We start from the raw sequence: 15,955 nt of genomic DNA, 5'->3' as shown, positions 1-15,955 counted from the left end.
AAACAAATTTGTTTTTCATTTCAAACACTACCACAATCTTTATATTTATTGACGGAATTTTCCGTCGGTATTTGTACTATCATTTCATTGGTAATTAATTTACCAACAAAATTACCTACGGAAATGCTCTGTAGGTGAATCTTTTATCGGTAATTTTTTGTCAGTCAGTAAGTCCGTTGGTAGTAAAAAAAATATTATTACCAATGGATTTACTGACGAAAAAGGCACGCAAAAAACAATTACCCGCTTCATTCCGTCGATACTTCCCTCAGAAAAATACCGTGTGTAATTTTATCGGTAATTATTTAAAAATATTAAAAATATATATATTTTACAAAACTATAAAATAATTAAATTAATATAAATCAACACTCTATAATATTCAAAACGCTTGGAAAAAAGAAGAAGAAAATCAACTCAAACAAATTTGCAACACATAAATAACATGAACAAATAAATTCAACTAAAAAAATTCATATGAAAAAAATAAAGTTGCGATTTGCTAAAAATTTAAAATCCTATTAATCAACTAAAAATTGATCTTATATGAAAAAAAATCCTACAACAATATTCATACAATTATTAAGAACAAAAACAATTCAAAATAAAATAAAATAACAAATATAGTGGAAAAAAATACGAAAAAAGAAGAAAAAAGAAAAATCTTACCTTAATGTGGTTGTAAGTGAAGCTAATAAGAGAATAAAAAACAAATTCGTAAAGTATATTAATTAAAAAAACTGAGAAGAAAAAAAAGAATTCATACCTGAGCATGAAGGAGAAGAGATGGAGTTGGGGAGAGAAGAGAAGAAAAAGAAATGGATATTGATGTTTTTTACATATGGGGAAGATCGAATAAGAAGAAGAAGAAAAAGAAAAGAGCCCTGTCTGTTGTGAAATTAGGGATTTTAAGCTTTTTATTGGGATGTTTTATCGACAGTTTTACCGACGGATAATTAAATATTAATATTTTTAATCATTTTGTCGGTGATTTCATCTGTAATATTTAATTTAAATTTTCAATTTAATCAAAAATTTTCAGAAACCATCAAATATCACCGACAACTTTTCAATCCGCCGGTCAGTCCGTCTGTAATATTTAATTTAAAATTTTTAAAAAAACCACTAAATAACACCGATGAATTTTCAATCCGTCTGTGATTTTGTCTGTGAAGAACATGAATTAACAATGCAATTAGGAAATAACAGTTCCAGAGCTCTTTGGAAAATACCGACGGAATTTTTCGTTGGTGATTCCCTTTATAATTGACATGATGAACAGTGTTCACAGTTTACCAACGATTTTACCGATGGAATAAATTTTGTCAGTAATTCTGTTGGTATAAATTACACGTCATTGTTTTTTTGCTTTGTTTTAATTATTTTTTCCCACTGTAATTCACTCTATATTTCCGTTTGTATTTATCAATTTTCTGGTAGTGAAAAACACAGTGAAACATCCAAAATGCCTTTAAAATGAAATATTTTAAGACCGGTTTCCAAGGTTTTTTTTCTATTTTCACAATATTTTTTATTATTATCATGTTAGCTTAGGGGTAATTTAGTATTTTTCATAAATATAGAAAATTAAATAAAAAAATAAAAAACACAATGAAATGACCAAAATACCATTAGAAGTTAAAAAATTAAAATTGGCCTCAAGGGAATATATCGTATTTTGACAGTGTTTTTGTTTTCATTATTTTCAGGTCAACAGAGGTGCAATTTGATAATTGTATAAATATTAAAAAAAACAAAACAAAAAGGTAGTTGGCTCGTGTTACCTAGTGAGAGGCGTTCACGCCTGTCAAAGAAGTGCTTGTGGTGCCTCTCAATAGTCAAATACCCCTACTACATGTTATTGGAAATGTCGTTGTTTCCTCTTCTTCCTTTTAAAGCGGTGCATATAGTTGATGGTGGCATAGTTTTTCGTCGTCGACATTTTTTTTTCCCTTCTTTTCTCTTTTATCCTCTCAAATTCATGTTGGCCATTGTTCTCTAATTTAAGAGGATTTTGATTTTGGTCCTTCTTCACTTGGTTTATAATTTTTGTTTTTGGCACTATTGTAAAACTTTGATTTTTTTCAACTTCATCTTTCAATCCCAATTTGTGATATTTTTTTTTCAATATGGTCCTTATTCTTTTGATTTTTCTTTTCTTTTTTGAGCCTTTGGTTAAATTGATTTTTCTTTTCAATCTCTACATTCAATCAAAAAATTATTTGTATTTCATATTTCAGTTCTGATCCTTATTCTTTTGATTGTTATGCTTTGTTTTTAATCCTTTTGTATAATTGAAATTTTTTTTTCAATTTTATCCTTTAAAATTTAATTTCTTAGAAATTAAGTTTCATGACTTTCCAAGCAGGGCACTTTCAATCTAATGATCCACGTCATGAGTTTCAAAAGTTAACACGAGTTGACATTAATCTTATTTTTAAATAAAAAAATACTTTTTGATTTTCTTTGTTTTCTGTTCTATCAAGTATCCCCTTCTCATGACCTGGACCACGGGTTTGACGAGATGACCTGAGTCAGCTCAACTCTGATTAAAGGGGTTATAGGTTTGTCATGCTAACTCGGGTTGACTCGGCCTAATTTTTTTAGGTGATTTTTTTTACCGAACTTCATCCTTTAGATTTAGAAGAGTGAATTTTACCTAACCCTTAGTCACTGCTTTCTGAAAGGTTGAAAGATTAGGCACGAGGAAGGTAATTTTCTTTCGTTTAAGGCCAATAATTACGGTATTTGGGGGGAGAGAATCAAGGTTGAAAGCTGGATCTTGTATAAGAAATGAAAAATTAGGTTTAAGATGTTGATTGAGTGTGTGTCTTTGGCTCGAGATCTGAAGTGGATTCGAAGGATTAAATCATGATATTTTATGCTATAATTGCAGTTTGCATGCTGGAGCACATGTTTCTTGTGTTTTTGAGTGGTCAATAAAATCAATTAGTATCGAAAATTAAATTTGAAAATCACACGAGAGTCAGTTGTTTCTGCTGCCCAGAAAATCTCCAGATTAAGGAACACAACAGTGTCATTTTCCTCGAATGTTCAAATTGTGTTATTCCTCAATTTAAACAAAATGCACCATTTCATTTAATAGAAAACAATGTCGTTTTTGTTTCTTAATTAAAATTAGATTTTCACCTGAACTTCAAACTTTGTCATCTCATTCGAGCGCCTTTTACACTTCAACACTTGGTCCATTTATTTTCCACCAATTTTCACCTTTTTTCTCTTAATTGCTTTCACTTTTGCCCCTGACTGAATTACCATAAACCCTCTGATTTTTCCTTTGCTTTCATTTCGGTCCTTAGTTCTTTAATTCTTCATTTTTAGGTTAATATTGACTCTCAATTTCAACTTTCTCCAACAATTAAGTATTTAATTGATTTTCTGACTTGACTATTTATTTCAAAATCATTCTTCATTTTTTTTTAATTTCATCCTTTTTCATTTGGTTTTATTTAATTTTTATATTAAATATGGTAATAATCCTTTTGATTGTTTTTTTTTTATTATTTTCTTGATTTGTTCATTTTTTTTCAATTTTTTCCCTTTGCATTTTATTTTATTTATTTATTTATCTAATTTTGGTCCTCATTCTTTTAATTGCTCTTTTTTTAACCTTTTATATTTTTATTTTTTTTCTAAGTTTATCCCTCAACATTTGATTTTACTTAGCTTTTTATCCAAATTTGGTTCTCATTCTTTTAATTGATCTTTTTGATTTTTTTAATTGTGTCCTTCAACATTATATTCATTTATATTTTTTATATAGTTTTGGTCTTCATTCTTTATATTGCTCCTTTTTTTTAGGTTATTTTGTTTTTTTTTTCAATGTTTTTTTTTTCAGTTTTATTCTTCGATGTTAGGTTATTGGGTTTTGAGTTTTCTTATTTTTATGTTTTTTCTTTTTATAGGAAAAAAATCTAATAATACTTATAAAATAATACCAAGAAAAATGTTAACAAAAAAAACTAAAAGAACTTGGAAACCAGAATAGTAGAGGAACTAGCCTGCTTTAAAAAAAATTGTTTAAATTCCATTTGCTATTTTTTTTCAATTAATTATTTGTGTTTTTTTTAAAATTTCATCATTTTATATTTTGTTAGTTTTTAATTAGTGGACAATTTCAAAAAAAAAAACAAATAACATGATACTTAAAAGATAATACCAGGAGAAAAGTTAACTAAAAACTAAAACTAAGGGAAATTCAACTCCTTCACTGTTCATATAAACAACGAATTTTTTGAAACCTTTTTCTTCTTTCTTTTAATTTTTTCTTTTGATTAATTTTTTTTATTTTATCTTTCAATATTTTGTTGATTTTAAATTAAAATTCATAATTTATTTTGGTTTGTTTTCTATTATGTTATTGTTATCTCAAATAAATATCTTGATATTGGTTGGTGTTCTATTTTGCAAGTGTCTATTTTTGTTGTCATATCATTAATTAAAACATAGTTTTAAAAAAATAAACCTAATGGAATCAATATTCGAGTGGCGAGTTTAGCAGGTCAAGCCCTGAAACCCTAGTCGATTCAATATCTCACCGTCTCAATATTAAAAAAAAAAATATTATCTTGAAATTTTTTAAGGTCGAACCATGCTTTTTATCTATCATACAAGTTGTCTTTGAAACCGTCAAGTCAATTGAGTCATGTTGGAGCAACCCTCACATAAATTAATTTTAAACTCGGATTAGGCAAGGATTTTAGTCATGAGATTTCAAGGTTGACCCACTAGATCAAGGCCCCTTTTTTTCCATTTTTTTAAATTCCATATTTCAATTTTTTTTTTTCCGATTGAATCCTTTATGACTTATTTTTTAAAATTTATCCTTCAATATTTTTATTGATTTTGAATTGTTTTTTATAATTTGTTTCAATTTATTTTCTATAAAGTTATCGTAATCTCAAACAAATATTTTAGAATTCAATTAGTACTTAATTTTGCGAGAGTCTATTTTTGATATTATATCATTCTGTAAAAAATAGATTAAAAGAATAAAGTTGTTAAACTAAATGGAGTTCATGATCCAGGTTTCAGGTTTGGCAGGTTACGTTGTGAAGCCCAGATCGATCCAATATGTCGCCGTCTCAATATTCAAAAAGAAAAAATGATATAATCTTGAAAAAAAATTAAAGACAAAGCACAATATTTTACCAATTATCTAGTATTCTTTAAGACTCATCAAATTAACTATATTACACTGATGCAAATCTCACATGGATTAATTTTAAACCTTAGCTACGCAAGGAATTAGTTCAAGAGGTTTCAAGATTAATTCATTTGATTGGTTTTAATAATAATGCTAAATAATTCCTTACAACATTAATATATATATATATATATATATATTCATATTCAAAAATTTTTTGACTCAATTTACAGCAGAACACCTGCTAATAAACTAATTTTCAACTAAAAATTCTGGAGGCAAACTTTTATTGGGAGGAAATGGCTCAATTTGTCTGTACAAAATGGAGCAATTATCTAATTTGAATTTATATCTTTAATTTTGTCAATTTAATTTAGTAATGGATTTTTTTTAATGTCATTTTATTTTATTTTTTCATCCAAACTTATATAAGATTACCTAATTTGCACATGATTTATCTCGATATCAAAAATACCCCTTACTTCAAATGAGATAAGTAGCTTATTTATCATTATATTTTGAAGGGCCGTATCCGTTGAGCTTCTACATATATCATTATATATATTATGTTCTTATATTTTTAAGATCTTTAACATGTTCTTATACCATCACATATTATTCAAACTAATAAAATTCTTGCATAATAACTATATATTATCCATAAATGTATTTTTTAAGAACCAAACAGTTCTCTCCTTTTAGTGGTACTCACGGAATTTCATTCCTTTTAAGGATACCTTTTGTTTTACAGCTGCGAGTAATGAAGATTCTATATTATCCTTCAAATTTCCTCAATTCTCCACTGACTGGTTACATAACCACATTCTTTTTTCCTTGGAGAAACGGTGATTACCGAGCTCATCAAGGACTCAGGCACTTCATCTGTGCGTTTTTTCCAGTTAAGGTGTCCGGCCGGTGACTCCATCTAATGAAATTCCAAAATGAGAACAGTGGGATGCCCCAAATCTTTCTACTCCTGAAGCTGAAAACTTGTCATGGAGTCCGTGTGGTAAGAAACAAAAGCTGAAAACTTGAGAATTTTATTCCTTTCAGAAACCAGAGAAAAAGAAGACTGACATAATGATCATTAAACCCAAAAACCTAAGGGGGCACATGCAATAGCATGCCACTAACCGCTTGCTTTGCCGGGAACTTGTCAGTACAGGATAATGACAGACTATGCCACAGGGCATTCTATTAGCAACGAAAAAAGCAATTGAACGAGGCATAACTTTTCTATGAGACAAAGGTGACATGATACAAAGCAGATCATAGCAAGGATCCCCACTAGGAGACACCTAGAATAGAGCATATTAACCATGATCTACGATTCTTACAATAGCTTAAATCGATCCATATCTGCAGGTCATTGCCTTGGGATCTCTAATCCTGCCCACATCAACAGCAACTAATCAATCATTTAACCATCATTCAAAACAATAGCAAAACACAAATACACACACAGAAGAGATGGTGCATTTAAATTCTCATTCTAGGACCAGCAGAAAAGAAATGCATTTTAACACGGTTTTTCAAAATCCAAAACCCCTATACTGACCACATTGCGATTATTAGATGGTCCAGTATTTAAAACTCATCATACAAATCAGAAATTCTTTCAATCAAGCACTACATATCACAAAGCTAGTGGCTAAAATAAAGGCTCCAATTTTCAAACAGTCTAACACTTAATTTTGAATGAACCACCAATTCTCTTAAAGGTCACCCTGCTAGCATGGAAAGTAAACCGCCACATGTTTGATTTGCATAGCTCTTGACTATGAGTTGTGAGTTGCAAGTCCAGGACTAGATAGTCCTTGACATATCTTTTATTATATCTGTTAGGAAAAATAACCATGCCCGAGTGCCCAAAAAGTATTGAGGATGTAAACACAGGCATTTCCTCTTCATGAGAAACTTCTTTTAATAAATTCAGCAACACAGTGATGTCCCAAAGGCTCAAGATGGGACTGAGCAATCTCCTTGAATTTAGCTAAAAGGCAGTTGATGACCATTCACTTAGATACACCAATTTAAGGCAACTATTTCTGTCAAGCCCTTCCATAAAACACATATTGCAGGTTCTTATAATAGCATAGGCCTCAAGGAACCACAAGCTGACATCCATATCGCATGAAAAAACCAAAAACCATGGAAGAGAAAAATCCATAAAAACAGGTACAAAACTCATATTTGCTACCTGTAGTGTCAACGTCTTGGTCTATTCTTGCAACGAAATTCAGCAAGAAGTGCTATATGATCTGAAGACCACTCTGGAGAAGGAAGGGCTGTGTCTTTCCTCAAGCTTTCCTCATCCAATAGTTCCAACAAAGACTCCACCATTAAAGAGTCGGCTGAGAGAAAAAAACAACTGTGAATCCCATTTTACTAAGCTTTGCATCAAATAAGGATCAAACTTCAAATAGCATGGCCAAATTAGGATAGGAGTCAACAGCACGGCAAAAGATAAGAAAGAATAATGTGTTGCAAAGAAGTTAACCTGTGTAAAATATATAATCTAGAGCACCGATAAAGTCTCTAGTGCAATTCGTAAATAAGGGTTCATTTGTTGTAGCGTCCATTCTCCTCCTCTGCTGATCTGAACCAAGACCAACGCCCACTCTTGCAAAAGATGAGTATGCACTGACCTGCAATATTAATTGTATCACTACCAGCACAGCCCACAACAAGCAGAGCAGACATTACGAACCTTGCCTAAATCCCACCACCCCAGAAACAAGAGACAAGCCTTCCTCTTGGCCTTCTTTTTCAAATATAAAATATTAGCCAAAAGTTACCAGCATTTTGATTTCCCTAAAATCTCCAGAAAGAAATTTAGTGCAAGCTATATACTGAGACCAGTCCCCTTATCAGAGGACATATTACCAGCGGCAACTGATGTGTAAGCTTGTTGTGAGGCCGTAAGATTCCAAGAGGGTCTACTACTAAATCCGGATGCAATGGATCCACCTTACCCATTGCAAGAAGAGAATGAGGAGCACTGCAACCAGGTTCAACAGTAACCTTAGTTATTGAATGTACCAAACATGCACAAGGCACAAGGCAAACGCATCATCTTCTATAAGTGATAAAACTGTTCATAACAGCAGACCAACCTTCCAGGAACTGAATTGAAATCTCCACACACCAACATAGGAATGTCAGCACTAGCAGCTATTTTCTCCAATCCTTTCAAGAGAGTAAGGACCTAAGTTCACAAACCAGAAATCACAAATCAATCATCAAGTTTACAAACACAAATCAAAAGAAATTTACACATAAAATGGAGAAATAAATAAGAACCTGCCAAAGCTTGACATCCTTTAAATCCTGCTGAACATTTATATGTGTATTTGCCTGTATTGCAAGATAAAAGGAATCCAAAAGCAATTACAAACAGAAAAGTTATTCATCCATAAAAATTGGAGCAACTATCTTTTGTTTTGCACCAACCTCAAGGAAATTTAAAAAGTGAAAAAATACAGCACAGACATTTAATAAGAGACAAAGTATCATATCCGCACCATCAATTAGAGACCTCGTGAGCAAATTATGACAGACGCCATACTATTTAGCATGAAGAAAAAAAATATTTTTTAATGAGAAAACAAGGCACGACTGCTGAAACAACCTCTTTATGAGGACCGAAATAGCATCACTATTTGACACAATAATAAGCACAAGATCACTTACAACACAAAGTAGCTGCCGCTTCCCAGGATTATCAACTCCTTGATTACTAAATTTTGCTTCCAGAACAACTATTAATGCAACATTATCCTACAAGTATAAAAGAATTTACATGAGATAACTAGGCCAACATAAAATGGAAAAAGTTCCTCGTGCATCTGCAAAACTTCAACAAAATCAACTGCAATACACTAACCTTAACTAATCGATTTAGAGCAGTTTTTCTTTGAGCACTTGGAACCAGCGCATCAGTCAAAGACTGAGCAGCCTTATTAAATTCAACCTGCAAACAAGTGACCCTTTGCTGCATGAAAAAAAAAACAAAGAAAAAATACACAAAAACATACCCCCACGTCCAAAGGACTTTCAAACCTCATATTTTTTAACATGTGAAAATCTATCTCTGCGGAAAAATGTTGCACAACCATCAATTGTATGGGTATTTCCAGCATAGACCTGCAATTAATAACAAGACTAAGCATTAATTATGAATATTGAACTTGATACATGAATAGCAACGATAACAAGGAGTAGTTTAACAACCTCGTTAGTTTTTCTCTTATATAGGGCTTGATAACCATGCTTGTCCAGCTCAGGGGCGAAAAATTCCTCATAATGATCACTTTGTACCTGAAAGCAGGGGAAAAAATTGTTTAAGTCCCTGAATAGGCAGAAGATTATCTCCCTTCTCCATTGATGAATATAACCATTAAACAAAGAATTAGCTATGCAAGACTCAATTTTCCAGGAAGCTACCATACCTCTTGTCATGTGCATCATAGATTATAGTGAGCTCACTAACAAATAGTTTTCATGCAAGGTCTTTCAAGAAACATAATCAGTCTTTTTCATCTAGAACATTGCTAGAATAAGTAATCCAGTTAAGAGTCCGACTATTTTACTTAGCCAAACCTAAAGAAACAAAAGCAATAGCAAGGCAGCCAAAAAGAAAAGAATGAAAGAAGTCCAATCATCTATCCCCGTGTCTATCACTTTCACTTGCATTTTCTGACGAGATTAAGAACTTCAACGGAAAAAATCAACTTTAAAATTTCCGCTCACTATCCTGACTGATAAATGAAATTGATATTCATTTCCTGTCTTACCTCCTGAAGACAAACAATGTCTGCACGATAGCCAACTATTTCCCTCAGTAAGTTCTGTCGACGATATGGCCAAGAAAGAGCCCATGAAGGACAATAACTGTATGTTTCATTTGTAGCATACACATCAGATAAAATGTTGTATGAGAGCACAGTAAAGGTTCCAGTTGATGAGATACGACCATCCAAATCTAAAGGCACCATTGCATCAAGTCCACTAACTGGGATCAAACGACGTGGAGTTGGGGAGGGGGCTGGAATGACACGGGAAGTTAATAGTGTGTTTGGATGTCCTACAGGTAATTTAGTTTCTGCATCTACCACAACGCATTCAAACTTGAGAACATGGCCAATATCATCAGCTGATGGTGTATATATTTTGGAACGCCCAACCTCAAACCAAGTTTCACCACTCCTCTGTGTCACCGCCGCAGGATACAAAGGCGTGGAACCATTTGTCAAGCTAGCACTTGATGCAGAACCAGATAAACTAGTATTAAGAACTCCAGATCCTGAGCTATTATAACGCCCAAACAACTCTTCCTCCTCATTTCCATTTTCATTTACAGCACTTGCAGCTCGATCATGTAGAACACGATGATGCTGCCATGCATCAGAGAAGCACTTGGGAGAGCAATGGTAACTTTTGGCAACAGGTATTTTGGCCTTAACACAACCTATACACTGCAGTGTAGCATGCTCAGATGGATGTACGCTACATACAGCAACTTTTCTATCACTCTGTATCCGATACCTGCAAACAAGCCCAAAAACAGGGTGATGCATATCAAACTAAGATAAGACTAACTTCTATGTTTCAAATCATCCTGTAACTAAGGTACAGGTGCAATGATGCCCAGTCAGAGGATGCACCTTAAAGTTCAACCAAATCACAAGCATGAAACAGCAATTCCATCAAAAAGCTGAACTTTAATAAATGTGTAAATATGCTAAATTAAAGTGCTGATGTTTAATCGGTTCTTTTACAATTTATTTTGCTGCTACTTCTAAGTCATTTACCAAGTCAAAAAAGATTTGTTTCAATCCATTCAAAAGTTATTCATAATTGGCACTACATTACATTTAATTATGATATTCTTTTGACCATTCAAAATGCAACTCCATTTTTAAGTTTCCTTATTTCTCCTTTAACTATATTGACCACGGGGTACTCTCTCTGTTTTCTGCACCGACTACAAATGGTCCCACCTAGCTAAGCATATTTTGCTTGACAGCTTACAATTATGATACTCAAATGTGTCACCATAAAGCAAAAATGTCAATAAAGCTAACAATACAGGTCACACCCTTTTTGTCAAAAAAACACCTCCTGGAGGAAACAAAAAGGATGACAAAAATGGTCGAAGTTACAGCTAAAAATCCTAAACCCTAAAGTCACCATGTTTTAGGAAAAGTAAAGACATGCATATCTTAAGTTGGTGACAAAAATCTAAAAGCTTTTCCATTGACCAGATTAATCCAGTCCAGATCTTATATATGTTCAAACTTTTTTTTATAAGAACATTCTCACAAATATTGAAGAGAACTATTAGCATGCAATGTTGGGAAATACCAATGATACCAAGGTTTTATTCCAAATCATATGCCAGCTACCAAAGAAAATAACAAAACACATGTTGAGCATGCATGTGCATTATCACTCCCTCTATTATTGCATACAGCACATTACTGCCAAACAGCTGCCACATCAGCAAGTAGAACTGAGAGCTATCAGAGCCCAGAACAAGAGCAGGGCACAGGCATGGGTCCTCGCCAGATACAAAGGCATGGGAACAGAGGCTCATGCCCATGTCCATGCCAATGGTCAAGGCCAAGTCAAGTGGCACATGAATTAAGAATGATAAAAGTGGTGACCCTAACACCTCCAGGATACTAACTTATCTAATTGATGTAGTGGAAAAAAAAACAAATACTATATTCCTCCAAAAACTTTTATTGAACTATTTGCCCCATAATGGATAAGGCACTTTAAATTGTAAATCCAATGGGAAAACTAAGAAAGTAACATTAAATTCTTACTTTTTAAGTGCTACAGGAGGAAGTTTATACAGGTCAGGAAGCAAAAACCCAACATAGATCACCATAATACTAGTCAATTATAGTAACAGTTTTCATTACTAAATGCAATTACCCAAATTGGTATATAACAATCATTAACATTACTTTTTAAGGAATTAAGTATGGAAGCATTGCAGCTCTTTCCATTTTGAACTATTATTAATCTCAAATGGCAAATCTCACTTGCGCCAGAACACTTGTCTGATAAAATATATGTATTCCCATTAAATCATTAATATGTTTTCAAATAACTGTTCATCAACTAGTTCAATAACAACTGACCACACTAATAAATTTATAAGACACATTAGAATCTATCCAATCAACCACCCAACAGAAAATAGAGAAAAGTGCAGGACCGGAGGACAAGCCTAACTCAAAAGCCGAGACACGTGGTCCAACTACCAATTATGTCTCTCACTTCTCTTCTTAGGTTTACTTGCTGTTGGTTATAAACTTCAACCCTGGATTACTGACTCATATTTAAAAAAAAAATAAAAAAAAATTGAATGCCCAACATTTGAGATGTATAACACCACCCTGTGAAGCTGTAAAAGGCCGTCAAGTGTTACAGCTCACACACAACATCATTTTATTGAGCCAACTTGTCAAATATTTCAAGATAATTGCTTGCAGCTCACCAAGTTACTTTTAAAACTGCATAATGTAAAAGCTTTCATTTGCATCACTAATCAGTAATTCAACACCTACCTTTCTATTACGACTCTTCAATGTTCACCACGTGGTGGTACGATGTGCCTAACAGTTGTCAAGAGGGGTTGAGGCACTCGCCTAGGCGCTCCAAGCAAGGCGAGGCGAGGCCCCAGCGCCTTTATTAGACTCGATTTGATTTCAATGAAGTGCCGCCTAGACAAGTGCCTTGTGAGTGGGTGCAAGGCGTTAAGGCTAGCACCTACTTGAAGTTCTTCTTTTTATGTAGGATTTTTCTTCTTTTTTTTAACTGATTTATGTTTTGACCTATTTGTCCATTTATTTTAACTGATATTGAATTTTGCTTTTTAATCTATATGGCTACTTACTACTTTAAATTATCTTATTTTGCTTCAAGGATGAAAATTTTTTAATTTTATATGCCTATGTTATGGTATTTTATATTTTCTTTTGATTTTATAATGATCTAATCTTAATTGGGAAGATATATATTTTAGATTTATATAATATTACTTTTTTTAATTTATAGTATATCGCTTTGGTTCATTTGGGCGTGCGCCTCGCGACTCAAGCATTTTACAAGCTTGGCGCCTTTCGCCTTTGACAACAATGGTACTAACAATTTGGGGGGGGGGGGGGAGTAAAATACAAACTACACAGCCTAGATTTTCAGTTTACCCTAGTTTTTTGTTGTATAAGTCACCACAACACCAAACCAAATAATCCTTGCTACAGCAACATACCGTTTTCATGGAGTCTAATTCGCCAAGCAATTTGACTTATCCCCAGTGTATTAATAGAAATGTTAAGCCTTATGATATGTTATCTAAAACGCTTTAAAATGAGAACGACAAATATTAGAATAACACATTAAAGCAGCCACTAAACACCATAAAATAATATTCAGATACAATCCATATATAATAAAATATGTGAAAGTAAGCCAGCAAGAAAACTCTGCTTGTATATTCAAGGTGTCCCCCGAACCAGAATACACTCATTAATGAAATTCACTTCACATAAGTACTGACACCACCGAAAGCAAAAAAATAAAAACCCTATTATACAGTACCAATTATTTACACCCACAAGCTTTAGCTCTACCACTCTACATTTAAAAAAAGTTCACAGCATCAGCAAAACCCCGCGTAACAGACTATTCCGACCCATTTAAAACACACACAATAACATTAAAAGAGCCCCAAAATGCACAAAAACAATCAACCAAATCCAAAAATTCTGAAAACCCATTACGAGCAAAAACAAAAGAAAATCACTCACCACTTATATCTCAAGAAATGACCGTCAAGAGGGGCAGACTCGGGCACATCATCGGTAATAAAATCCTTATCAGGTCGCCGTAAAACAACATACGGCGTTAACTCACAGCCAACAATAGGAATATCCGATGGAAGATGCACACGCAGCACGCTCAGCATGCTTTTATTTTCTTCTTCAAAGTTTTTTTTGTTACACTTCACTTTCCTAATCACACTGTAACACTATCATCGATAATAAAATCAATCGGCGGATATTATCTGGCGGATCCGCCATCTAATTGAACCGATTACCCGCCAGCCTAAATCAATCAATCAATCAAAAACCCTAGATTTCCCAATTAAAAAAATAAACAGCAGATCTCAAGAAATTACAAGTGAAATTCAAGTTAGGGTTTAGAGAGCGATGGATCGACTAGGGAGATGATCGAGAAATTTCCAGAGAGAGGGGGAGCGAGAATTTTTTGAAATTTTTTGAGGGAGGGAGAGAAAGGGGAGATTTCGATAATTAGGGTTTTACAGAGAAAAAGGCAGAGTGAATAATAATAATAATAATAATAATATGAAAATACGACGCGCGTGGGTTTGTGTGGTGGTGTTGGAGGTGGTAACGGTGGTGTTCTGCTATGTCTAAAATCGGCTACTAAGTGAACCCTTCCAAAACGAGAGGTGTTATTCGTTGGGAGAGAGTATCCTCTTAGTGATAATACTATAATAGTAAGTTTTATATATATACTGAGGTTTTATATTTCCACTTCCCGGGAATGTGTACGTGCAGTATTAGTTAGCTTGCTGTTCTGTCATGTCTCATGTCTCAAAATTACATTATTCTTATTATAACCGAACCCACCTCACAAATCCTTCTCATTATAGACTAGTTTACTTACTCAGATTTAAAAATATAATTCCACATCGCAACAAAATATTTATCATTGTTATTAAATACAATTCTTAGGTGAATTTTATATTCTTTTTCTCTCACTTTTTTAAGTTAAGAGAGTATTTGATAGTGTGGTTGCGATTACTTTTCAAATAATTTTTCATACTAAAATGCATGCCAATGATTTTTTTTTATTTTTTTAAAATTATTTTTGACATCAGCACATCAAAACGATCTAAAAAATACAAAATATATTAAATTTTAACAAAAAAAAATTTAAAATTTTTTGGGAACGCAGTTTGCACCGCGTTCCCAAACATATTCTAACTCATGTAAAATTTATTTTAACATAACTTAGTGAGTTCAAATATAACCATGAAAACTAGTAAAAAACATGGCCTAACTTTTTAATAAAAACCCAACATGATGTATTTTTATTAATATTAAGATGATGATCTATTAAATAGACTCGAGTTTCATGATTTAACTCTCCAAACCTAGAACTCAGATCATGGGCTCCAAGGTAGCATTCAGTTATTATCCTGAGACAAAAAGGATGGAGACTGAAGAGATAGAAATATATATGGTTGAATTGACATGGATAAGGATATAAAAATAAATTTATCTCTAGATAATTTTAAAGTTAATTTTTATACTTTAAAAACAGGAGTTACATAATGGACATATCTTCATAGACAATATTTTTTTATTCATAAAATATAATTGTAAAAAAAATCTTAATTCCAAAGTTGTCTTATTAAGACTTGCAAAGATAAAAATGATTATTATTATAGTTTTAAAACACAACACAACTCAGGGGTTGATCGAAGGCAAAGCCTTGCTCATTGGTTAAGGCTCGAGTCACGGGTTAGATTAACCCGAGTCAGTGTCAGAACAGAAACAATTATTATTATAATTTTAAAACTCAATTTAGGGGTCGACCTGGGATAAAACTCGAGTCACATGTCAGGAGGGTCAATATAAAAATAAAAATGATTTTTATCATAGTTTTAAAACTTGATCTGGTGGTCAACTCGAGGCAAGACCCGGGTCACTGATTGGAAGAGTCAACTCGGGTTGATATGGG

The 15,955-nt window shown here is 32.8% G+C and overlaps 1 protein-coding gene across 3 annotated transcripts; it reads right to left on the bottom strand.

Moving 5' to 3' along the window:
* Nucleotides 1-5,800: 5,800 nt before the first annotated feature.
* On the bottom strand, nt 5,801-14,712 carry LOC133689259 (carbon catabolite repressor protein 4 homolog 1-like). 3 transcript variants are annotated; one of them, XR_009841282.1, is made up of 13 exons: nt 13,993-14,712; nt 9,964-10,714; nt 9,401-9,487; nt 9,230-9,313; nt 9,054-9,140; nt 8,861-8,947; nt 8,471-8,524; nt 8,284-8,375; nt 8,054-8,168; nt 7,668-7,815; nt 7,368-7,521; nt 6,505-6,556; nt 5,801-6,156 (listed from the first exon to the last, which is right to left on the bottom strand). XR_009841282.1 is itself a non-coding variant. In XM_062109061.1 (12 exons), the coding sequence occupies exons 1-11, from the start codon at nt 14,148-14,150 to the stop codon at nt 7,376-7,378; spliced, it is 1,809 nt and encodes a 602-aa protein (XP_061965045.1). In that variant the 5' UTR covers nt 14,151-14,712; the 3' UTR covers nt 6,192-6,556; nt 7,368-7,375. The 3 variants fall into 3 exon arrangements, 1 of the variants encoding a protein (XP_061965045.1); XR_009841283.1 differs by having other exon boundaries at nt 5,801-6,149; XM_062109061.1 differs by lacking the exon at nt 5,801-6,156 and having other exon boundaries at nt 6,192-6,556.
* Nucleotides 14,713-15,955: the final 1,243 nt, after the last annotated feature.

The sequence above is a fragment of the Populus nigra genome, chromosome 3 (genome assembly GCF_951802175.1).
Source record: "Populus nigra chromosome 3, ddPopNigr1.1, whole genome shotgun sequence".
Taxonomy (NCBI): domain Eukaryota; kingdom Viridiplantae; phylum Streptophyta; class Magnoliopsida; order Malpighiales; family Salicaceae; genus Populus; species Populus nigra.
Note: the sequence above shows the minus strand (reverse complement) of the source record. Positions and strands in the feature narration are given on the sequence as shown.